Source organism: Asterias rubens, chromosome 11 (assembly GCF_902459465.1).
Source record: "Asterias rubens chromosome 11, eAstRub1.3, whole genome shotgun sequence".
Lineage (NCBI taxonomy): Eukaryota > Metazoa > Echinodermata > Asteroidea > Forcipulatida > Asteriidae > Asterias > Asterias rubens.
In genome coordinates, this window is record NC_047072.1 from 13192484 (window position 1) to 13218926 (window position 26443).

At 39.9% G+C, this 26443-nt stretch overlaps 1 protein-coding gene across 9 annotated transcripts in view; it reads right to left on the reverse strand.

Annotated features, from left to right (window-relative positions):
* Positions 1-200: 200 nt before the first annotated feature.
* LOC117296347 (syntaxin-binding protein 5-like) overlaps positions 201-26443 on the reverse strand; it is a 46875-nt gene continuing 20632 nt past the window's right edge. For 2 of the 9 annotated variants that reach the window (XM_033779230.1, XM_033779222.1), the window contains exons 14-28: positions 25003-25127; positions 23768-23990; positions 22337-22424; positions 14179-14307; positions 13675-13698; positions 10709-10825; positions 9672-9794; positions 8898-9026; positions 7519-7616; positions 5731-5821; positions 5406-5514; positions 4931-5026; positions 3861-3985; positions 2822-2943; positions 201-2114 (exon numbers count right to left, since the gene is read on the reverse strand). In XM_033779230.1, the coding sequence (XP_033635121.1) occupies positions 1977-2114; positions 2822-2943; positions 3861-3985; positions 4931-5026; positions 5406-5514; positions 5731-5821; positions 7519-7616; positions 8898-9026; positions 9672-9794; positions 10709-10825; positions 13675-13698; positions 14179-14307; positions 22337-22424; positions 23768-23990; positions 25003-25127 (1737 nt within the window). In that variant the 3' untranslated portion in view covers positions 201-1976. Of the gene's footprint in view, positions 2115-2821; positions 2944-3860; positions 3986-4930; positions 5027-5405; positions 5515-5730; positions 5822-7518; positions 7617-8897; positions 9027-9671; positions 9795-10708; positions 10826-13674; positions 13699-14178; positions 14308-22252; positions 22425-23767; positions 23991-25002; positions 25128-26443 lie in introns of all 9 variants that reach the window. The other 7 variants (XM_033779221.1, XM_033779225.1, XM_033779227.1 and 4 more) reach the window with 7 other exon arrangements.

A 26443-nucleotide genomic window follows, 5' to 3' on the forward strand; every position in this document is an offset into this window, starting at 1 on the left:
AAACAAAAACCCCTAAACCCAGAATTGTGTTGAACCGTTGGTCATACTCACTAATGTCAAGACTAAGAACCATAACCTCTTATAAACAACAAAGTATGGGGAAACCCCTTACACAAAATCTACCTGTTTTGACATCTGATGCAACTTAGCTACACAAAACACTTCACAAAGCTATGAAAAAGCGATTTTATTTTGAAGGGGGGAGGGAGGGGGGGGGGGGGGGTAAACTACAACGGCAGTTACTGTAAAAAATGAAAAATTGGAATGCTACTGGATATGGAGTCTGATAATGGCTGCTCGTACAAGTACAGCGACATCAACTCATTAAAATGTTGGGTTGATTGTGTGGTAATCTATTATAACACAGTATGGATTAATAATCATAAAGACAAAACAGCTACATTTATGCACCAAACCTCAATTTGCTTCCCCTTGATCCAGAAGCTTATATATATTTATATATTTATATTTTTATATAGGTACTGTAATTCATTTTATTCGCAGCTGAAATTCTAGTCTAAACACATGGTTCTATACAGTCATATAATAGTGTTTGTTTAGAGTTGATTATTGGAATTCTTCATAGTCTATTTACAAGAGGCCAGTCTTTGCTATCTGTCGTTTAGGCCTTCCGTCAGAAGTACCAAAAAATTGTCTAGCTAGAAAACCGAGTGGTTAGCTATTAGTATTCATTGTCTACAATGTCCACATTTCACAATAATCAATTTAGTCCTTTACAAGTATGCCCTGCAACAGCAGTGTAACAAAAAGAGGAATGAGTCTCAACATTATCATTAAATATTAATTTATTATCGTGATATTTTTTTTTTAGTTTAGTGAGGGACATATAACAGTCGCCTCTATAAAGTTTTTTTTTTTCTTCGCCCGGATCAAAGACAATAAATATATCTTCATTTTTGTTTAATGAGATGGAGAGATATACCAACAACTAGTGTTTTGGAACTTGAAGACCTATTGCACGTACCCTAAATGTCTCTTTGTCCACTATGCACATCTAAATCTAACTGTAGATATGCCCTCACAACATTTATATATACACACAACAAAAATATATGAAAACAGCGCCAGGTTTTAAACACTGTATAAAGAACCAGCTAGACCTTTGGACTCTGATTTGTCCGTGTCTGGCATCACATCATGATGGTTGACTCATTATGACATTCAAATAACAAATGGAATGTTTAGATCTCCGACAATGACAGCCCTATAATCAACGTTGAGAAAACCAACAACTCAACTACAAAAATGCATGCAAAAGAAATGATGTTTTCATTATACATTAGAACTCCACGTGTGAGTTGGTCGTTACTCTCGTCATTTCCCGTTTCACAATTACCTTGGTTCAGAAACTACAAGTCCCATAACACACAATCTTTGATGCGTAACTACTACAAAATGTGTGTTTGTTTTTTGCACTTACAGCAAAGGAAAACCAACACACGTTCCAGTTTGCACATTGTCCTACAACACAGGGTCTCTTCTGTGTGCTACCCAAGAGCCAGCCAAATGCTACATCTGCGTATCATATCGCACGAGCTAACCATATCAAATGCATTGCTGTTATTTTGATTCATTATGCAATTTAATCAGAACTGACAAACTCCAATATGAAAAGACGGCTTTTACCAATTCATTTCCTGATAGCTATACGGTAACCAGTACAAGTCACTAGACTGCTTACAACGCTACACGATCCCCGGTCGCAATGTCAGTCAATACTGACAATAACAACTTGCCATTCACTTCTCTGTACACTATTATGTCAAGTTCATCCCTGTTACACAAATTCGTTTTCAGCATGATCGAGGAGAATCTTCTTGCCTTCCACTTTTGGTTGATAAATCGCTTTATACATGTACACAATTCCCCGTAGTACTGAGTGGATGAAAGGTGACCATGATGTACAAGTCTTCTTCAATCTTCATTGAGAAAGCTCCGAGATTGCGATGACTACATCAGAACTGATACCACTTTTTGTCTTTGTACTTCTGCATAAGTTGATGAGACCCAGTGGAGAAGTTCTCTGCGTTGGCCATCATCTGAGCAGTGCGTTCCTCGAGCTCACTCAGCTTCTCACCTCTCTCATGGAGGGCCTGAATCATAAGAAGAAAAAGAAGAAGAAGAAAAAGAAGAATCATGAAAGCGGGCAAAGTTGGGGGCAAAGGAGTACAAAAGAGTAAGAGAAAACACAACAAGATTGGCAGAACAAACTACTTCATGGTAGGTTCTTGAGGTGTACTACAAAAGTGGCTTGCAACAAGTCCTAGAATTGGTTAAAGAGTGGAGAGTTGAAGAAGGGGGCGGGGCCCACGCCCCCCCCCTTTCTGTCATTTTATGTGAAGGAGCATCAGTACACGATCACGGGATGTGCAATTAATGCAACAACGGCTGTTATATGTTTATAACATGGTTGTATTGATCAGGGCACTAACATGTAGGCCATTTACAAAATTGTCACTTAAAAAAAAAATGGATCGGCCGTTGATTGGAAACGCTGATTTTTTTGTTCATGTGAATTTCTCCCTGTTGATTTTAAAAAAATATTAAAAAATGTCCAATGGGTAATCTTGAAATTTGGCCCTGCACATGCCTGGCGGCAATTTTCCCCCTTTTTTTTTAAAGGATTCCTTAAACAAAAATTTATTAAGAAGAAACATCACCCCATTGAAAAGCACTTCGACAGTGGCAATTTCGTAGTGCAGAACAAAATTGCTGTCTGGTGCGCTCTTTCATTCTGAACAAAAACTCCAAATAACAATGATCATCATGTTGTACGATAACGAAAAGAAATGTCACTTACAATGCGTGCTTTATAGAGTTCCCCAGCCGCTGAGCTGGAATTAGCTTTGACACCTTCTAAACCTCCAGTACCGGGGATGTGTCTGGCGATACTACGTGATGGACGACCACTTGACTCCCCAACTGCAAACAGCAAAACATTATCATAATTAGCATCGTCATGGTTTGCCATGAACTTTTTCAGTGGCAAGCCAGCGGGACCGGTTAGCTTGTCATTTCACTAGTCCCTGTTTCATACTACAAAGAGATGCTTCCCAACACTGACCAAGCCAGACAACTACTTGGAGAGAATGCCGAGTGGTTCTTGGGTGTTTTAACTGACATTCGGCCAGCGGACCACCGTTAAAGGCAGTGGACACTATTGGTAATTACTCAAAATAATTATTAGCATAAAACCTTACTTGGTGACGAGTAATGGGGAGAGGTTGACAGTATAAAACATTGTGAGAAACAGCTCCCTCTGAAGTGACATAGTTATCGAGAAAGAAGTAATTTTCCTCGAATTTGATTTCGAGACCTCAGAATTTGAGGTCTCGAAATCAACCATCTAAAAGCACACAACTACGTGTGACAAGGGTAATTTTTTGTTTTGTTATTATCTCAGAACTTCGACAAACAATTGAGCTCAAATTTTCACAGGTTTGTTATTTTATGCATATGTTGAGACAATTGCCAAAGGTGTCCAGTGTCTTTAAGGGAGAACGCTGGCATTGTTCCAAAACAACTCATCCTGATAATCGTGGACCAATTTCCTAGAGCTGCTTAAAGGCACTGCAGCTGATTTCACGAAACGCTAGGATTAATCCTATCTCGAGTTAGGACGAGTAACTCCAGGCTAAGCTTTCACATAAATTATCTCTGCCCTCAAAGGTACCCATTAACCTCTGGGTGGAGAGAAGCAACGGTTAAGTGTCTTGCTCAAGGACACAATAAGGTGTCACAACCGGGTGTTGAACCACATCCTGATAAACCACAAGAACTTGTGTCCGATGCTTTTATCCGCCCGGCCACGGCACCCCCATAAAATGATAAATACTTACATAGGTTTTCTCTGTCTAACTGGCTGCCTCCACCACCAAACAAGCCTCTGAAGAAGCCTTTGGTCGGAGCCTCTGGAGTGTTGACTGGAAGGAACAAGTCCCCTAACATATCATGAAGATTCTCACTGAAACCACACAACAAAGAAAACAACAGCTTAGTACGTTATTAATGCTCTAGGAACAACTTCATAAACTTGTTGAGCAGAAAGTGCTGATCAAACACCACAGCTTGAATCTGGTGCTCTTTTAAGCCGCTTGGCCATGACACGCTATTTATTAGGGAATAAGTCTCCCAACATATCATGAAGATTCTCACTGAAACCACACAACAAAGAAAACAACAGCTTAGTATGTTATTACTGCTCTAGGCACAACTTCATAAACTTGTTGAGCAGAAAGTGCTGATCAAACACCAGAGCTTGAATCTGGTGCTCTTAACCGCTTGGCCATGACACGCTATTTATTTAGGGAGTAAGTCCCCAACATATCATGAAGATTCTCACTGAAACTACACCGCAAAGAAAACAACAGCTTAGTACGTTATTACTGCTCTGGGCACAACTTCATAAACTTGTTGAGCAGAAAGTGCTGCTTAACAAATTTCTTTGCTATATAAGACTTTGATTATTATTATAACAAATTGTTGTGTGAGGCATCACAAAAAAACACCCTAGTTTCTCGTATATGTTCAAAGGTTTTAAGGGCACCTCTGCAGGAATGAGCCAAGAAGTACCTTGACGATGACTAGAGCAAGCTAGTCGAAACGTTGAGACCTATTAAGAACTCACTACGTGGTTGCGAAGTTAATAGCGATCTACTATGAGCTAAAGTAGTAGTCCCAGCCGATTTTCTACCTTCCGCTCAGGTAGTAGTTAAAAGGCAGGACAGTTCTTTTCAGAACTCCTGAAAAATCCAAAAAAATCTACTCTGTGGTAGTAGAAAATACAGCAAGACAGTTCTCTACAGAACAAAATCTACCTGGCAAAGTAGACACACACATGGTGTTACCGCAAACCAAATATATATTGATACCTCACCATGCAATGCCACAAATCCCATATAAGAAGTACCTTGCTTCACTGCATATTGTTATCCTTTGTAGCTCTGTGGGACTAGCTTGGTAGACTCCTTTACCATGAGAGCTAAATTGGAATGTCCGTCCGATCCTAAATGAAAACAAATTCAAACGATGTTTGTAAAAAAGCTGTAGCTTTTTCCATGTTTTACCCTCCCTACCCAAGCTTGCCATCAATGGAAAAAAAACATTCGGATCTTTCCAATGACGGCAAAATAAACTAGGGTTGTTATTAATTATGCTACCACTTTAAATTGGAGTGGAAAGATCCGAAATGCCAAGCACATAAAGAGCACCATGTGGTTGTGTGCAAAAAAAAGTTCGACTTTACAGAACACATTGGGAAACAAAGACCAAGAACTTGGACATTTGTTGGGTGATTTCAATGATTTTTTAAATCGTATGAAAGAAAGCTCAGGGTTCTCCGAGTTCTATTTCTATGCAGCAAACTGACAGGTACATATACTCACCTGAGGTCGGTAAGTGGAAGGTAGTCGTGGTCCAGCAGAACTCTAAAACTGGGCAGACTGAACGCCATGATGTGGCCATTGGCAACATAGCATGCCAGACAAACGCTATCTGTAACCCGACAATTACTCAATCAAATTAGACCACTAATATAATAATTATAATAAATAATAATATTTATTTAAAATAAATATAAATAATCTGTATACACAAAGCACAACTTAAACTAAGAAAACCAAAAACAAACACCAGAAGTGAGACAAGCAAACAAATAAATAAATGAACAAATAGTTGATTAAAAAATATAAATAAAAAGACTGAACTTACTATGTAAGCTGATGACGTCTGCTCTTACTACATATGAGGACTCTGCTACCTTGACTCTATAAGCACATGTTTGAGATGGTAGCGATATTACCTGTAATAAAACACATCCATAGGATACGGTGATAGGTAGCAGCGCCCTCTTGTGGTTTAATAATGGCAACTCTACCATGTTTTATGATCACATTTTGTGGATCTTATTTTTGACCTTTTAATTATTTAGTTTTTGTGGTTAAAATGTAAGTTTTTATTGTTGTAAAGCGCCTGGGAGCATTTGTAATGGATTTGGCGCTACATGTATGTAATTGTTTTTCATTATATTATTACTATTATTACTAATATAATACAGATAGACCCTTCTTTTGCAACGTCACAGCCCGAGTTTTTGCCAACCCAGATTTGAAAACTATGGAAAGCCATAAGTAAAAATCAAGAAAACATTGTTATTTTTGGTAGCAATGTAACCAAATTTGTTGATTTTGTTTAAAACAAAACAACTAATAATGAGAGGTATTTTATTGAATTGAAAGTTTGCAGAAAATGTTGAATTTTGTTGAAACATCTGTTTTTACTGTTCAGTGTTTTACTAGGGCCAACGACATTCCTTTTAATGCTTCTCAGTATACAACCTGAGCAACAGTTAATATCGCTCCAGAGGCTTTTTCATTCACAATATCAACCTCTACCCTCGCAGGTACCTATTAATACCCCTGGGTGAAGAGAAGCAATTATAGTAAAGTATCTTGCTCATGGACACAAGTGTCACGACCGGGATTCAAACCCACACTCCGGTGAATCAGCACCAGAACATGAATTTGATGCTCTTAACCACTCGGCCATGACACTCCACAAAGATACCATGACTCATGCATTAAAGGCATATTTAACAGAAAGAAAATAACGTCATTTTTTCTGTGAAAGCCTTCACATGATAAAGACAGGGGTGTGACAGGCTGATAAGAAAAAAAACCTAAACTCTGAGCGCAAAGCACAAAAGCATGCGAGCATAAAACCCAATTTGAACTTTAATCTTTGGTTTTAAAAACCCTACTCTGCATCAGGAGCGTTATTACATGTATATGGTTTTATCTTAATTTGTTTATGAAATTTATCTTTGGAACAAAGCAGGCTTGAATCATTGATTCTGATTGGCCGATCCATAGCAACAAGAGTGTGATATAAACCTATATTGCACGGCCCATACCACACCCTGCGTCTTGTGTGTTCTATGTCACGCGCCAAGTTTGCTTCAAGATAAAAACGTTATCACACGCGCTCAGGCAATTCAACAAAATATAGCGCATCTGCATCCCATATCCAACTTGGCCTTCTGCCTCGTTGGATATGGGACCCAGAAGTGCTATACTTTTCGCCATTCCATTTGCGCTTGTGTGATTACTTATTATATATATATTTTTTTTTTGGGGGGGGGGGTTGAACAAAGAATTGACTAGAGTGGGATTCGAACCAACGACCTCCGGATTAACGTGCCGGCGCTCTACCAACTGAGCTACCTCGCCCTATATTGGTGGTGTCCCTATTTTGTCAATATCTTTGTTTGGCTTCTGACTGGCACCCCCCGAACAAAGATATTGACAAAATAGGGACACCACCAATAAAGGGGTAGATAGCTCAGTTGGTAGAGCGCCGGCACGTTAATCCGGAGGTCGTTGGTTCGAATCCCACTCTAGTCAATTCTTTGTTCAACCCCAAAACTCATTTCAAAATTTACCCAGTCAGTTTCCCTTGTGGTTTATATTGATACTTATAATATATTGAGACTTGGCCAACCTTTGCTTCTTTCTCAGAGCTGATGATAACAAACTGCCGATCTGCAATTTCAGTGGATGAGGAAGGAGACATTCGACTTCGCTGTAACAATGGTGGCCCTAGAGGTAGCAACAAAAAAAAACCAGTACAAGGCAAGTTAAAAATATGTTTAGCACCCCCGTCTGCTTTTTTTTTTTGAGAGGCTGCCTCCATTTAACATTTTTCTTTTTAATGAAATCTTTTTTTTTCAATTGAATTTTTTTGTAACGATCTGATCTCAAAAAAAATATATAAAAAATGTTGAAAAATATCCCAGCCGAATTTTCCCCCAAAAATGTGTCAGGTGACCATCTTTGAAAAAAAAAAAAAAAAAAAAAAAAGGTCCTCCACTTTTAAACATGGGAACACGCTAAAATGTTAATTTTTTTGGCCTTACTAGATAGAGGGCACAGTTGGTGAAGGGTTGGGATCCACATAACATCCTCTTTCCCACCATTATAGGTCTATAGCCACCCTCTGTCTTTAACCACAAACCACAACCCATAACCCACAAAGCATCAACCACAAAACCTCCATCATGTCCATAAATGCTCTGGTCAGGGCCCATTTTCACAAAGCCTGTAAGCACAAAAATTTGCTTAGTATGAAATGTTTTCCTTAATAAAAACAGGAATACCAACCAATTTTCCAAGTGATTATCAGGATAAGCAAACAACAGCTGAACACCAGTATCAAGCAATATGGAACAAATGGAAATTTTGTTGGTTATCCTGTTTTATCATGGAATAAATTTCATGCTAAGCAAATTGTTGTGCTTACAGGCTTTATGAAATTGGGCCCACGACTCCACACCTGCCGATGATGGCCTTGCCTTTTTGAGATTTGACCGTAGAGCTATATATATTGACTAGAGCGCTAACTTACTCTGCGTTTTGAAGCCACCCTGGGCGCAGACATGTTGCATGACTACGGATGTGTTGCGTGACTACGGAACGATTAAGAGAACACACATTGCCCAGATTTTTTTACATTCGGCGTGTGCGCTTACAGACTGCCCATTTGCGTACGTCCGCGCTACGAAAACCGTAAGTTTGACTTGATTGACATACTAAAAAAAGTCTACGCGCCTTTCAAACATGGCGCACATGACGCTCGCAGTTTGTACGCTCATCAGCAGATTGTGCGTTCACATTTGCTGCATTTTTTTGTTCGATGACACATAGAAAAGAACAAACGCACTATCACGCAAATAGCCGTACAATTGCCGTACAAACATTCAAGCTTTTGTATTGGTTTGTACATAAACATGGATGCGCCCACACGGCTTCAAAACCTTAGTGCGTGTATAACGGGGTGTTAGCGCTCTAGTCAATATATGTAGCTCTATGGAATTGACTTACTCTTTTCCCGGACATCTTTTGTTTCTCTGTTGATATCTTTCCATGGTTCATGTGGCGGAGTAATCAAGCTACCATTACAATCCAAGAATTCCATCAGTAATGTGCTTCCCTTTAGACGTAATATGGTTCCTGAAATAAACAACATTGGAACTAAAGGAACACGTTGCCTTGGAGCGGTCGAGTTGGTCTTTGAAAAGCCTTTGTAACCGTTTGTTATAAAAACGCATATGATTAGAAAGATATTTTAAAAGTAGAATATAATGATCCACACAAGTATCACTCGAAATTGCGTGGTAGGGCATTACAAATGATCGGGGCTCATTTTCATGGCTCTGCTTACCGCCAAATTCTGCACTTACAATCACCATTCTCTGCTGGTTGCACGGCAAGCGCTGAATTTCTGCGCTAGCTGTTTAAGCAAAGTAATGTGGAGTATGCATGCGCACAAGCAAAAATTCCCTCCTAACCCGTGAAATACGCTTTAACGTAAGCGCAGAGTTCCCTGCTTCCATTAAGCGCAGATTCTTTTCTTACGGTAAGCAGAGCCATGAAGATGGGGCCCAGAACCCGTCAGTGATCTGGGTTTCATGGAATTGGTTCATGGACCCCTTAACATATACATGTATGCTCATGAGCTCCTGTCCGCAATTGTGCAAGTCAACTGGATGTAAAAAGTAGGGTGAGAGTATAAAAGCAGCTCTCAGTAAAACACGCAAGATTGATTGTGGACGATAATGTCAAGTGATTTGGTTGAATAGGGCTAGCGTAACATACCACTGGGTGTGACGATAACAGGTTGAGTATAGCGCTGCTCTCCGGGCGGAGGCAAGTTAATAACAATCACGAGGACCGAGCCCAGAGTAGTCCCAACCCAAACACACGGTGACGTCACAGACTCTGTCGACAAAACAAATAAAGCGTTCATTAGAACTTGGGTCAGGTCTTTGCTGACAAAAAGGTCTAAAAATACAACTCAAAGTTTAGGACATACGCTAAAAATATTCTGGTTACACCTTCTGGTGACCCCTTGGAGGTTCTGGGAACGGTAGCCCCAGTACTAGAAGAGTAGAAGAATTTGATTTGTTTGTATCCGAGGGAGCATATTGTGTTATGTGTGCCACCACTGCATGGAATAATGTTACCCTCAAATTGGCTGTGGGGGGGATGACCAGTAACTTATCACTCACCTGTTGGTGGTACACTGTATCCACTAGTGGCAAACACTTCCCGATTATCTTACTAGCTGGTCGGATGGTGTCGCTGATAATTTGTTGCACTTTCTTATCAGTATTTCCAGCCCAACATAACAAAGAATAGTTCCACACACCACGAATAAACGAGTTATAGAATGTCATCTAGAGACGCATTTTAAGACTTTTAAAGGAACACGTTGCCTTGGATCGGTCGAGTTGGTCTTTGAAAAGCTTTTGTAACCGTTTGTTATAAAATGCATTTGTTAGAAAGGTGTTGAAAAAGTAGAATACAATGGTCCACACAAACATGCCTCGAAACTGCACGGTTTTCCTTTTACCTCGTCGACTAACGGTCGGCCATTTATGGGAGTCAAATTTTTTACTCCCATATGGCCGACTGTGTTAGTTCGCACAGTAAAATGAAAACCACGCAATTTCGAGGCAAATGTGTGTGGATCTTTGTATTCTACTTTTAAAACATCTTCCCAACCATATGCATTTTATAACAAACGGTTACAAACGCTTTTTATAGACCCACTCGTCCGATCCAGGGCAACGTGTTCCTTTCAGGCGGGATGGTTAAGGAACGCCAGTGTAAACGACCAACACAAAGCTCACCAGTTTTTCTTGTGTAAGACTCGGCAAATGTCAAGCACTGTACTCCTTCTCTTGCCTCCTTCTCAAGGCTGGACATACTAGAGCTCCTTGAACGGGTAAAAGAACCTTCGCTGCGATCTTCATATAACAAAGGCAATAACAACAGTCATGATTGTTAGCGTACACTGAGAAGTTTTCTTGTTAGTGTGAGTTTCCGCTGATAATAAATAACAATAATGAATAATAATAAACAGCACTTATAAAGCGCATAGTATCTGACAACAAATGCCGTTCAAGGGCACCAGTACGCACGGAGTAAAAAAGTCCATGATTTAAAATGCGGGTTGAAGAGTTTTGAGCTTTTGTTTGAAGATTGAAGGATTGTTCTCTTTTTCTGAGGTTAAGTGAATTCCATAGAGGTGCAATGTTACAGAAAGCTGCAAATTGATATCAGGTTACTTGTTTTAGTTCCTCTACCATGTCTTAAAGCTGCTTAAGCAGGCAATTGGTGCTTGACGTTTTTATTCTGCTTAGCAAAAATAAGCAGGATACCTTCAGCAGACAACTGGTGCTTGACGTTTTTATTCTGCTTAGCAAAAATAAGCAGGATACCTTAAGCAGACAATTGGTGTTTGACATTTTTTCTGCTTAGCAAAAATAGGCAGGATACCAGTCACAAATTGAATGTATGACATTGTATTTTGGCTGGTAACCTTACTCTGGTAAGCACAAATTTGGTTGTGCTTGAGCAGCTGTAGGAAATTAGGCCTCAACTTTACGTGTTAAAAACAACCCTAGCAACCAGACAAATTTTAAGTACAACCCATAAACCTGTCTCACGGTTTTGCTCAACCTGGACCACACAAGGAACATCTTTACGAGAGAAGATAAAAAGACAACAATAGCAGGACCCCACACACCGGATCAGTAAGGTTGAGTGTGTGTGAGCAGGTCCACCTGTTGAAACCGTGAGGACTTTAGCAAAAGGGATCCAGGGTGTTTGACAAAGCGAGGACGCCCTCGCTTCACTTTCAATCACAAAACCAATGGGGACATCGCTAAAGTCGAAACAAAGAAAAGTCCTTGATTAGCAGGATTCACAAATGCATGTGTGTGAGATTGGGAAAGTTGGCATTTTGGTACCGAGGACATTAACAAAAGGGACCGCAGAGATGCCAAGTCCAGAGACCAGCTATGCGTGAGATTTTTCAAAGCTCAACCCACGCTCAACGCCTAATGCGTGAGACTTGGTAGGTCTGGGACCGAGTGGTTTAAAAGTTTGAGGATGTACCTAATTGTGTAGAAACCAATGATGTAGATAAACAATGGGACAACAAAGAGTTGTTTACATGATCTGACATGGCTGTTTTTAAGGTTGTGACCATTTTTGAAATTTGCTAATAAACTACTAGATTGTGGAAAATATGAATTACAACTGCATGCGATAAAAAAACACATTAAGAAGTTCAACAGTAAAATTCTTTAAAATTAGCACTAAATATTTAAAATAAATCAAAGGTGCAAAAGAAGAGATGACAAATCAGAGTTGGATGTGAGAAAATCAAACTGGGTTGGAATAAGTGAAGGTGGGATGGGATGATTGAAACAAAAGAATGACCTGGGTTAAGACTGATGCCTGGATGAGAATTTACATAAATACATAAATGTTTTGAATATGTATTTCTTGCATCAAGCTGTCAAAGAAAGGAAGGTCAAGGACATGAAGGTCAGGGACAGGAAGGTCAGGGACAGACAAGGTCAGGGACAGGAAGGTCAGGGACAGGAAGGTCAGGGACAGGAAGGTAAGGGACAGGGAGGTCAGGGACAGGAAGGTAAGGGACAGGAAGGTCAGGGACAGGAAGGTCAGGGACAGGAAGGTCAGGGACAGGAAGGTCAGGGACAGGAAGGTCAAGGACAGGAAGGTCAGGGACAGGAAGGTCAGGGACAGAAAAGGTCAGGGACAGGAAGGTCAGGGACAGGAAGGTCAGGGACAGGAAGGTAAGGGACAGGGAGGTCAGGGACAGGATGGTCAGGGACAGGAAGGTCAGGGACAGGGAGGTCAGGGACAGGAAGGTCAGAGACAGGGAGGTCAGGGACTGGAAGATTAGGGACTGGAAGGTCAGGAACAGGGACAGGGGGTCAGGGACAGGAAGGTCAAGGACATAAAAGGTCAGGGACAGGAAGGTCAGGGACAGGAAGGTCAGGGACAGGAAGGTCAGGGACAAGAAGGTCAGGGACAGGAAGGTCAGGGACAGGAAGGTCAGGGACAGGAAGGTCAGGGACAGGAAGGTCAGGGACAGGAAGGTCAGGGACAGGAAGGTCAGGGACAGGAAGGTCAGGGACAGGAAGGTCAGGAACAGGGACAGGGAGGTCAGGGACAGGAAGGTCAGGAGCAGGAATGTCAAGTACCAGAGGGGAGGAAGTGTTTATGGTGAAAAGAGCCTGATTCCTCCTTGATTAACTTCTAAGCTGAAATCATACAAGAAACATCTTATGAAAAATCAATATCACAATAAATGCAAAAGTCATGCAGAAGTAATGGTTTAAATAAGCAAATAATTTATGTAAATTTTTTTCTCAGGCTCTTAAAATTGTCAGGTGATCACAAGAACTAAACAGCAATCACTCTTTCATCTTGGAAAACTAAATGTTTTTGTTTTGTTAATTGGGTATGTGACAGAAAGTTAAAATCCGACTGAAAGCTAGTGATGTTTAGATTCATTAGCACTGGTGGTGCAATATTAAAGATGATTGTATCGTCGTCTTTGTTTAACTGGAACACACACAAATTGGTTAGACACAAGCACAACAATTTGAAACTATTACAAAAGTGGGAAATAGAAATGTAAAACAAGTCACTAGAAATCGACATGCCGGATATAATCTTTCAAATAACGTGATTGCCAAGTTTCTGAGTAAATGATGGTGCAATTTTTGTCCAAGAAAATTGTGGTGCAAAAGAATTGATGAAATGCAAATGAACTTACACGGCACGTGGAGAACGGATGGGTCTATGGTAAGGAAATCAAATGAATGGACACACAAACCAATGAATTGTCAATAATGATGCAATCACCATGCTTATAGAGTTTAGATTCAAAATCTGATTGGTCACTATTAAAAAAAAAAAAATTGTTTTATAAAATTTACTTTTCTGAATGGCCCATAACCCTTGATAAAACTGAACGTGAATCTTGTTAGGTCGAACCATTCAGATAACTTAACAGGGCAAACGTGAAAATAATAATATTAATAACAATAATAATAATGCACATTTGTGATTGAGATACATGTAGAAGCTCAACACAACAGTTTCATAATTTCTACGTCCCAAAGACATTTGTTATAACTTAAAAATGAAGATGAGAATAAATAGTAGAAATTGAACAAATGGCAAAATCAAAGAAAATGTAAGTAAATAATTTCAATGAATTCCATGACAAAGTACACAGTGACAAATTGAAAGCAACTTGCAATAAGGGAGCACTCACTCATGCTAAGGCTAGATATGACATATTTGATCAGATGCCCGAAGTGGAAGGTGCTAGTGGGATCCACTCTACCCCCGTCAGGCCCCTCCTTTGGACTGGGAGGAGGGGTTGGCGGAGATCTGTTTGCAGCTGACCAATCACATGCCACCACATCAAACACAACGCCACATACGGATGAAAAGGGCACATCAAAAGGGAAGACAAACCAAGAAGGAGAAAAAAAGATAACAGCTAACAATGAGAAAGTAAACACCAATCATTGGCAATGAATTGTCTTCTTTGTCTGCAACTTCTTTCAAAAACACATGCTACAAAGCGTTGGCACGTTGTGGCCGAGTGGGTAAGAGCACCTGACTCAAGCTCCGGTGTTTCTGATCAGCAGAGTGTTGGTTTGAGTCCCAGTCGTGACACTTGTGTCCTTATAAGCAAGACACTTACCCATTATTGCTTCAGATGAGATGTAAAGCTGTAGGTCCCGTGTGTTGTGAAACGCACGTTAAAGAACCCAGCGCACTTATCATGAAGAGCCTGCCTGGTAGAGCAGAATGTACTACCTTCCGGAATTTTGACAAAGCAATATCAAGTGCCTTGCTCATAAGGACACAAAAGTCTTGACAGGGACTCGAACCCACACTCTACTGCTGACAACACCAGAGCTTGGGTTTGGTGAACTAGACCCATCGGCCACGACACTCCACTATGATGTTTGCGATAACATCTTTCAGATTTGCCAATGACTAGTGTAACCATCAGATTATATGTAACAAGCATGCATAATCAACCTCGTTCCCAATGGTTTCATAAATCAACATGCAGTGTCACCATAAGGCTTATCATGATCTAGATGTTAACGCAGGGAACGAGGATGTTCTACTCTAAGACATACCAGCACACAATAGTCACAAAACTAGCAATCTGTGACTCCACTAATGCTTTATGAGACTATTCAGTAGAATCAATAGGACACTAGGTGGCAGCAGACTTACCAGGTCCATCCCATTAAGTTATAAGAACTAGAGGGCGCACTGGTGATAACAAGAACGTAAGGAGACACGCGCACCATTTCGTAAGATGAAAGTTTTACTCGCTTTGAATATGAAGTAGGCCTAATGTACATGTCTGTGTGTGTATGATAAATACACACTATGCAATATTGTTTTTTCAACTTACAAAATGGCTGCATGCACACCAGTGCGCCCTCTAGTTCTTTTGTATAACTCTATGGTCCATCCATTGTTCTTAGAAATGTGCACATGCTCAGAACTACACAAACAATTGAGCTGGGGTGCGTTCCACTTGCGCAAACGTATGCACACTTGTCAATATGATGGCGCCCTGAAATGAAGATGGCGACACCGTACAAAGTTTTTTGCTGTATGTAGTCCTCTTTTGTACATCATGACATCAACTAGAAAACAATGGCAACGTTTGTGCAAGTGGAACGCACCCCTGGAATTTGTTCCCACCTAGCATTGCAAAGTCTTCCTCCTAGATGTATATAGACACTAGTGAATGGGTGCATAAAATGCAGTTAGTACAATCAAGTGGAAAGTGGCATACAATGAAGACAGACGATTAAGTCAGATAAAATCATAAAACCTGTAAGCACATTTTGTTTGCCCATTAGCGAAAAAAACAACCATAGCACTATTTATATCTCATACACATAAGCAAGGGAAAGGTATGCTAAATTGCATTTTTTAAATATTTTTTATAAGAAAATTAATCCAGCAATAACTAAGGTTCTACTGCGAACCAATCTTCACTGCTATCTTTGATCAGTGAATACATTTTATCTACTGGTAGATGGATGAGCTGAAATAAAATATTGATTTAATATTCAAAAGTGATACTAGGGATAACAGGAAAAAATATTCAATGACCTGCCCTTATGGAGACTTTACCAACTTCAAAGAAAATTAATGTGGCCCTTATTGGAAACAATAGGTTCCAATCTGGGTAAATGTTCCAAATCAGGGTATTTGAAGGCATCATGGTCACAAAGTATACCCTAATCGGGATAGATTGTTTATCAAGGGGGAAGTATAAACCAAAGGTTTTCCCAGACCATTAGAGTACCCTCATTAGGGGAATAACTCGAATCAGGGTATACGGTCCGCTAAATACAGGCCTTGCTGATCAATTTATCAGCCACACGTTGTTGATGCACCTTACCATGTACACCAACAACATGCATCCATACACATCAACCAAAGTGCATCTATATAAATAAATAAATAAATAAAATAAAAATTTCACTAAAATTCAAATTATATGATACTTACTACAGGTTCTTGCATTCTACTGCTTAAGTACATGTACATTCAAACGGCCAAATGCAAATGCAATTCATGCAGATATGAAACTAAATCAAGCGGCAAATCATCTCGACTTTGAGTTGTGTTTGATCTCTCATGAAGTCAGACCCTATCACACTGGGTCCCACCGCTGCCACCAATTTCTTATTTCTGCGCCTTGAACACCCAGCAGGGTGGATATGTGCGCAATACAAGTCTTATTATTATTATTATTTATTATTATTACCTCAAAAGGCAAGCTCAATAGTAACCAATCACATTTGTTCATTTCAAGAATAAGTAGGAGGAGCCAAGGCAAAGAAATTCAACCAATCAGGAGGCAGACAAGGTGGAAGGTACCATTCATACTAAAGGTGGACTCCTCAGGCAGCCAATAGGACCAGTCTATCCAAGTTATTGTTAGGGCGTGTCCGAAATGGTGACTTTGGCTACAGCTATGGCTAGATCAGTGCGTCTGCTAGTGTTGAAGAATAGGCAGACGCGCGCAGTTTTGCAATAGCCGTAGCCAAAAGTCGTCGTTTTGGACAAAGCTTTGTTGTATTTTGCAAGGATTCTGTGGTTCAATCCATAAAGGCATTTTGAATCAAGTGGTTAGTATTACATCATGCTTCATCCCATTGACCAGAAACAGAAGATCATCCAAAACAGGTTGAGTTTATGAATGCAATTTGCAAGCACCATTCCTGATGCACGAGACTTATACACCTTTAAATCAAGTCAGCTGTCCTATATGATCATGTCCTAACTCATCGTCATCGGATATTAAGCACACTTCATAAGTCCATTGTTCTATTTAGTCAAAGGCAATGGACACCCTTGGTAAAGCCATTTGCGTGCTAGATTTGAAAATTGTCTGGTACGCTGATGTGCAGGGATCACAAGTCCTCAGACTATTGAGACAGTTGCTTCAAGTCAAGAGACGGTGAGCACCCATACAGGATTCTGAATGGATGTGTATGGAACAATGGTACCAGGGTTTGCTCATCTGGAGGTTGCTATTGACCCCTTGCACGCACGTCACACGCGGCGATTGTCGTACACTCACCATTTTGGTTTGCAATTATGTTTACGTGTCGCGGCGTCGTCTAAAATGTGCACTTCACTTCATTTCACTTAATAATGCACAGTGACATTGCCCACCAGTATGGCGCCTCTAAGATTATTCTGATGATGTCAGGTGAACTGGGTTTATACAAAAGCTTGCACAAAACCATTTGACATAGCAACTGTCTCTATAGTCTGAGGAATTCAAATGTAAGCAGTACATTGTGACTAAGCAAGTCATTGTACCAGACATTTTTCAAATCTAACTCGCAAATGGCTTATTGTCAAAGACCAGTATTCTCTCATGGTGAATTCCAACACGTACATGTATGCCTAAAATAGCAAATCTGTAAAAATGTGGACTCAATTGGTCATCGAATTTGCAAGAGAATAAAGAAAGAAAAACAAAACGCCCTTATTGCACAAATTTTGTGCTTTCAGATACATAATCAAAGGCTTCAGGCCTGAAGTATTTGAGCGAGAAATTACCTCTTTCTAAAAAACTATGTTACTTCAGAGGGAGCCGTTTCTCACAATGTTTTATACAAACAGCTCTCGGTTGCTCATTACCAAGAAAGTTACAAATACATGAACAGGATTTCATCCTGACTGACAAATAAATCTGAGCCTACAATCCCAATTTTAAAGGCACTGGCATGGACACTATTGGTAATTACTCAAAATCATTGTTAGCATAAAAACTTACTTAGTAACGAGTAATGGAAAGCTGTTGATAGTATAACACATTGTGAGAAACGGCTCCCCCTGAAATAACGTAGTAAAGAAGTAATTTTCCTCAAATTTGATTTTGAGACCTCAGAATTAGATTTTGACGTCCCAAAATCAAGCATCTGAAAGCACACAACTTTGTGTGACAAGCGTGTTTTTCTTCCATTATTCTCTCACAACTTCGACGACAAATTGAGTTCAAATTTTCACAGGTTTGTTATTTTATGCATATGTTGAGATACACCAAGTGAGAAGAATGGTCCTTGACAATAACTTAAGGTGTCCAGTGTCTTTATGAGGTATGGTAAAATAATGACATTGCCATCTTTTTGCGGCAACCCCATGAAGTAAAGATTTCAAGAGGCATATACTCAGATTCTTTGCTCAGTTCTAACTGCTCAGTATTCGTAGAATTGGATATGGTCGTTTCCACTTTCTTCCATTTGTCAAGATTTTTCTTGCACTTTGTGAAGGTCCATGTTTGCACGCTTGTCTTTCTATTTATTCTACTGCAGCAGAGTAAATTCCACAATTCGGCAGACTTCTTTGTTCTGAAAAGAACTGTCCTGCTTATTGACTATATTACCTGGATGGAAGGTGGGAAATCGGCTGGGACTACTACTTTCGCTTAGTGGATCGAGGGAACTTCTTGGTGTTTACTTCACTGGCGCAGAGCGAGTTCTAATTGGTCTCAACATTTTGAAATGCAGGCTCTAGTCATTACCAACTATTTGGGTTATCATGATTTTAAATTGGCCTTAAAATTCTTTGCCGCAACATTCATGCTTCTTGTTTTGTCAAACAACAACCATGATTTATTATCTGGACATACATGTACACTATACATGTACATGCAGCAGTGAATTCAGAAAATGTTTTTGAGTAAAAAAAAAAAATGTACGTTTGACAGTGCCAAGAATTTTGATTTGGTGGTTTTTATTAATCTAGGTGCAGAAAACAAGGGTAGAGCTGTGGTTACTCATAGTTAGTAGTGTGTGAAGTACATAAAGAACATAAATGTGTACGTGGAAATGTGCCAAACAAAAAAGCAAAATATCAAGACCCTTTTTTGTGGGGAATCTTTGCAACACAAAGTATGGACACTTTGCTGACATCTTTGTCTTGCTCTTGGTATTCACAAAGCATTGTAAAGTACCAGCCAGAGTTCTACAAAAAGGAATCCGACTATATTTTCGTTTGGTTTATGTTGATTTAAATGCGGGAGTAAATTGAAAGATGGCCGAGATATTACAACCTCATTCCCAAGGCCAAATTGTCATATCGATCCCGCCAATCACTAAGCAACGGAAGGAAGACTTTGACAACCTGATAAGCTCCCAAAATACACTGTTGAAAAATATTCAAGCATTTGTGGGGCACTTATGTGCTTCTTAATTTTGTTTCAAGACCTGGTTTGTCCAGTGTTTGCAAATAATCTTCTTACGGCCATCTTATATCATTCACTGTGGTTTTTCATTTACAGTTAGTTCTGTGGATAGTTGTGCCATCCTACAAAACCCATGTCGTTGGCTGGTTTCAAATGGTTGGTGACCTAGCTGGCAAACCATACCAAGAGTAGGATTTGAACTGCCGCTAGCTACCGGGCAATCTTGATAGCCTAGTTGGTAAGACAGTGCTCTAGAATTGCAAAGGGCGTGGGTGCGAATATACTACCCGAGTAATATGCCTGTGATTTTTTTAACAAGACTCGGGGAAGTACCGAGTATACAGTGCTAACACACACCGGTGTATTGACCCCTTGCACGCACGACACACGCGGCGACTGTGCCACGCTTCACCTAAAATGCGCACTTCACTGAATATCGCAGTGACATTGACACACCAAAAGGGCGCATCCAAGATTATTCTGATGATGAAGTCAGGTGAATTGGGTCAATATGGGTCAAATCAAAATGACTATTTTTTATTCGCGATGCAAATTTAACATTTATTACAAGAGAAGGAGGGTTAACCTTGAAGCCATGCTATATTTCTATTATATTCTACAGCTGTGGGATGCTGTCAACATGAGTAACAGGTGAAAGTGACTGCTAAGCTAGTCTAACACTCAATCTGACATCAAATTATAATAATGACTAGGTCTGAGCCACAGTACATTAAAGCCGCCGTTGACTTCTAAGTTTGTCTTGTAACCAACAAAAACATGAAGTGCTAAATCGAACAAAGGACTTTATAGAAAGTGTGCTGGAAAACGGTCACGACTGAACGGAAAACCTACAATGTTTTTTAATGTGTCTGTTCAACACCCAAACCAAAATGGCTGACACGGACTACTCTGCCATCAATGATCATGCATGGAACAGCTGGTTCCCCCCATTGATACTCAATCTGATTTCACTAGTAACTGCATAATGCTGGATTGGCTGAAGTTTGTTGGACTTACCACACATAAGAGCTTGAAGGTTCAGGATCATTGCACAATGCGCAACACAAATACACGCGCATCTCCTGTCCCCCATTTTGGGGGTCAAAATGTGCACAAAAGAATGGTACACGTGTTTACGCACCAATGTGCGTGTGAACATGTGCACCATCTATTTGTAATGGTTTTGACCCCCTAAATGGCAGACAGGAGACGCGCTTGCAAGTGCTCTGCGCGTTGTACAATGGGTCTATAGTAAAGATAACACAGAGATTACGATGTCTGGATATTTAACATTATCAAGATAGCTAGAGCAACGCAAGACGGAGGAACAAATATATGGAATGGGGCAGGATTATGGGGTAAAGACAAGTAATGGACGATGGCCGAACAGAACGAACAGAAAGACAATAGATGATGGATAAACTGATGAATACAGATCTAATACGAAGGAGTGATTAAGAAAACAACAGCCAGACATGGTACAATGGATTCATAATAGGTTATAAGATTAACAGTATGAATCAACTGATGATCCTCAAAAATAACACAGGTACCGGATCAAAAGATTTAGAGACTTAACGAAAAAGCACTAAGCATAAATGTCCGATTCGCAAAATGGTCAAAGTAGAGTAGATGACAGATTCACAAAAAGATCTGATAGAAACAAGATAAACAGATGATAAGAATCAGGAAACAGATTAACGGATGATCAGAATCAGAAAAACAGATTAAAGGATTATCCCATTCAGGAAACAGATTAACAGATGAACAGAATCAGGAAACAGATTAACGGATGCACAGAATCAGGAAACAGACTAACGGATGAACAGAATCAGGAAACAGATTAACAGATGAACAGAATTAGGAAACAGATGAACAGAATCAGAAAACAGATTAATGGATGAACAGAATCAGGAAACAGATGAACAGATGAACAGAATCAGGAAACAGATTAACGGATGAACAGAATCAGGAAACAGATTAACGGATGAACAGAATCAGGAAACAGATTACTGGATGAACAGAACCAGGAAAGAGATTAACGGATGAACAGAATCAGGAAACAGATTAACAGATGATCACAAAACAGGAAAGAGATTAACAGATGATCACAGTTAGGAAACAGATTAATGACGGACAATGGATTTATAGATTATTTCAGAAATACAACTCAGACGGACAGAGATTTAAAGATTAAGAACCACGAAATGACCAGGAATTGACTATGTAGTCGCAGCAGATGTCCTCCAGGATTTGTTTTCAATTAAACTTTCTATAGCATTTGCATGAAATCAAAGTCTCAGAAAAAAAGGGAACAAAATGAAAAGAAACAAAGCAGGATGGTTTGATACAGCTGAATGAAACTCAAAAGTCTGATAAATCCAACAATCTTATACAGCTCTCACACAGCAAAGTATAATATGCAATCACATCAACTAATACAACCACTGGTTCAGCTACATAACACAGTGGTCTACTACTAGGACACTCAGCTAGTCAAAGTATACCACAACAGACTCAACTCAGGGACAGAGTGCTAAAAAGCAAAGGTAAATAGACTGAGGCAGGAGTCCACCCATACAGTTGAAGTCAGTACCTTCCCCTGGGCCACCGTTGCCTGACTCGGAGCAGACGGACTGCGCTTTGCAGGAGATGAGCTTGCGAGAGCCCTGAGACTTACTGCGTTTGAGCTGGGCTGGGTCGTGGTTATTGCGGCCCTGTTTACGAGCATTGTTGCTACTAGTGGGACTCACACAAACACCGTTCTGCTGCAATGATAAGATAAAAGTCATGTCATGTATTGAGGACTGCACAAGTCTATTTTGGTTGTTAAGTTCTAAGCAATTTCAAAGAATCTCAAGTGAATGTTCATTCACATTTCTAATTGGTGTGACACTGCTTTAGAATTGCAAATGTCAAGGGTTCAAATCCCACACGAGTAATATGCCTGTGATTTTTTCCCCGAAAAAAATTGGGAAAGTACTGAGTATACAGTGCTAAGGCTAAGTAAAAAAAGAAACATGTTTAGCGTCCGGGTTTCTCAAAAAAAGGAAGGAGGAGGGGCTTTTTATTTTAAGATGGCCGCCATTCTCTTTAAAATGTCAAATATCCATTGTTTTTTCTTCTGCTCAAACACACAATACATAAATGAAACATTTTGGTCAAGACATTCAGATTGTTTTAGCTGAGATCATTTAAAAATAACCCTTTTAAAATTAAAAAAAAAATGTGCATAAAAAAATGTGTATAAAAAATATATAAAATAAGGCGGCGGCCTCTAAAAATGAAGCGGGCGGGACGCAAAACATGTTTCTTTATTTCCTCTCCCTTACACACATTGGTGTATATGGATAACACAAACATTAATATTCTTTATCCTTGATGCAGATTTGACGTCTAACATTCACATTGCAGTTTAAGGGCATCTAGTACACTGGTTGGAACCACACCGGGGTTACTAAGTGGACTAAAAAACTCAATTCAGACATGACTGCGTAGGTTCTCCATGAAATAATTCACTCAGGGTTTTCATCTCAAATTTAAACTTCCTTCCTTGTCTTCTCTCTCCATGAGTTTCTTGGCTAGTTCAGTGATTAAGTTTGCTTTTCTGAGAGCCCTTGGCATTTCTTCACTCTAGTCAACAGTTCCATGACAAATCTGTTCACCAACGCTTAGTCAATAGTTCTACATAAATGACTGATCACTGACGCTACAGTCCAGTCAATAGTTTGATAATTGTGACCTGTTCTGTTCACCAAGGCTACACTCCAGTCAATAATTCACAGTAATTGGCCAGTCTGTTCACCAATGCTACTCTTGAGTCAATAGTTCTAGGATAATGACCTATTTGATCTTCAATGCCACACTTGAGTCAAACGTTCTACATTAATGAACTACCTGTTCACTGATGCTACACTTGAGTCAATAGTTGTACATAAATGACCTACCCGATCACCAATGCCACACTTGAGTCAATAGTTCTACATTAATGACCAATCTGTGTTCAGTCAATAGTTGTACATTAATGACCTACCTGTGCGACACTTGAGTCAATAGTTCTACATTAATGACCAACCTGTGTTCAGTCAATAGTAACACTTCAATGACCTACCTGTTCACCAGAGCTACTTGTTGGTGATTTACATCTCTCTGGATCAGCCATGTACTGTTCCACAATATCGCCCAAACCCTGCGGTTTACTCTTCTTGGGCGACCGTGGGGTTCTTGTGTAGGGATCTGCCGAGCCGTACAGATCTGGGGTTCCCATGTTAAGTAGACATGTCTTCTGAAGGTAATCCACAATGACAAGGCCAGACACAGTACCAAAGGCAAGGCTGTAACAGTACAACACAAAAGGCATGAGTGTTTCTAAGTCATAAATATTTATCAATGGGTGCGTTCGTTTAGCTTCCCTGGGTCGACCCCGGTCTGCCCCTGGTGTGTTCGAATAGCTCTGACGTCATTCCAGGGGCTCACCTGAGTCAGCCCCCAGTGCCCTGCTTGTGGAGTTGGTCACTTGGGGGCTGGCCCCAGGTTCGGACGTCATTATGACAGCAGTGAGTGATCGTTCGTTTAGCTCTTGTCAGGGGCTCACCCGAGTGAGCACCGCGGGGTAGACCCAGGGAAGCTAAACGAACGCACCCAATATAAACCACAAGGGAAACTGACTGGGTAAATTTGGAAATGTTTTTTTTTGGTTGAACAAAGAATTGACTAGAGTGGGATTCGAACCAATGACCTCCAGATTTATGTGCCGGCGCTCTACCAACTGAGCTATCTAGCCAACAAAAATATTGACAAAATAGGGACACCGCCAACATAGGGCTAGATAAATAGCTCAGTTGGTAGAGCGCCAGCACGTTAATCCGGAGGTCGTTGGTTCGAATCCCACTCTAATCAATTCTTTGTTCAACCCCAAAAATCATAAATATTTACTCTAGGCATGTGCCATTGGCTTATTGTCCTTGCAATTTTGTCTTGTTATTCCTGTATTTTGTACTGTTCTTTTTGTTATGCTGAATACATGTACATAATAATATCTTCAAGTAGGCTTGAATCCATGATTCTTATTGGTCGATCCATAGCAACAAGGAGTATGATTGAAACATATATTGCACGGCTCACATCAAACACTGCGTATGTGTGTTCTAACTCCGTGTTGCACTTCTTTAAAATTACGCAAATCATAGACCTACAGCTACAAGATGTTATATCAATTCAAAAGCGGCGCATTTGCATCAATGCTGATCGTCACATGCGTTGCTTGAAGTTTGCTTGAAGATAAATTCGTTATCACACGCTGATATACGATATACGAGAAAATATAGAAAATACATGTGTACTTACAGTCCATAACATGAGTTGATTTCCACAGCAGTTATAGTAGATGGAGCTTCACCATCAACCCATACCAGCTGACAGCACAAATCAGCCTGAAATCCTGAAGACCGTTTATGCGCTCCACCTTTCACCTACAGTATTACAAAAATAAGGATTCACTATCCATCAGTAATAATAATAAGTTCTCATACATGTAATACAGTACATTTCACAAAAAATCGTCTCAATGCGTTTTTCATATTAGTGCACTGTTCATTGCAGGCCTGTGAGTGGGTCATGAAAAAAAAAAGGCGGAAAACCGTTGTCCGGATTTTGGGCCATCGGGAAACTTGTCCAGATTTTGGGCCAGCACTATGAACATTAAAGGCAGTGGACACTATTGGTAATTACTCAAAAAAATGATTGGCATAAAACCTTTCTTGGTGACGAGTAATTGGGAGAGGTTGATAAAACATTGTGAGAAACGGCTCCCTCTAAAGTGCCATAGTTTTCGAGAAAGAAGTATTTTTCCACGATTTTGATTTCAAGACCTCAAGTTTAGAACTTGAGGTCACGAAATCAACCATCTAAAACGCACAGAACTTTGGTGACAAGGGTGTTTTTTTCTTTCATTATTATCTCGCAAGTTCGATGACCGATTGACCTCAAATTTTCACAGGTTTGTTATTTTATGCTTATGTTGAGATACATGAACTGTGAAGGCTAGTCTTTGACAATTACCAATAGTGTCCACTGCCTTTAAAAGGCTTTAAACTGCAGCGTAGACAAAACATTTACAGAAACGTAGGCCACAATTCTTATACCTAACAATGTGTTGTGCATCCTCATTTTCAAGATATTTTTGTAGCATTCCTTAGAGTAATTCCACAAGCGCGATACGGCCTTGTCGTCGACTGCCATATTATTATTTACTTGTTGCAAAAATACACACACACACACAACGTATGTACATGTGTGCCTAGTCTCGTCTCAAGGTGTTGCCTTTTTAATACAGCTTTTAGTCTTCTTCTTATCGTGTCCACACACTAGATGTTGTGCTTCAGCCAGAACTGAACACAGCTCATAGCAATATCATTGTTCTCTGCAAGGTAGCTTTTAGTTGAAGTACATGTATAATGGACAACAACGGCTCCAATGAAAGACCAACGCGGAGCATTTTACTGGGTCTAGCCCCCCCGACTCACATGTCAAAATCAAATCGCAATTTAAGTGCTTTCTGATTCCAGGTTCGTGCTGCTTGACTATCTATTTTGGATGTAAAAAAAAAAAAAAAAAAAGATAAAAAGGGAACGGGAAAAAAAGCGGAGCCTGCAAGTAAACACAGAATGAGAAAATTATTTTTTGGTTATATCTCCTTCCTTTTAGAATTTGATCTTTTTAAAAAAAAAGTAAAAGGGGTGGATAAAACAAATTGTTTTTCGTTTTTGTTTTACATTTTTTTTAAGGC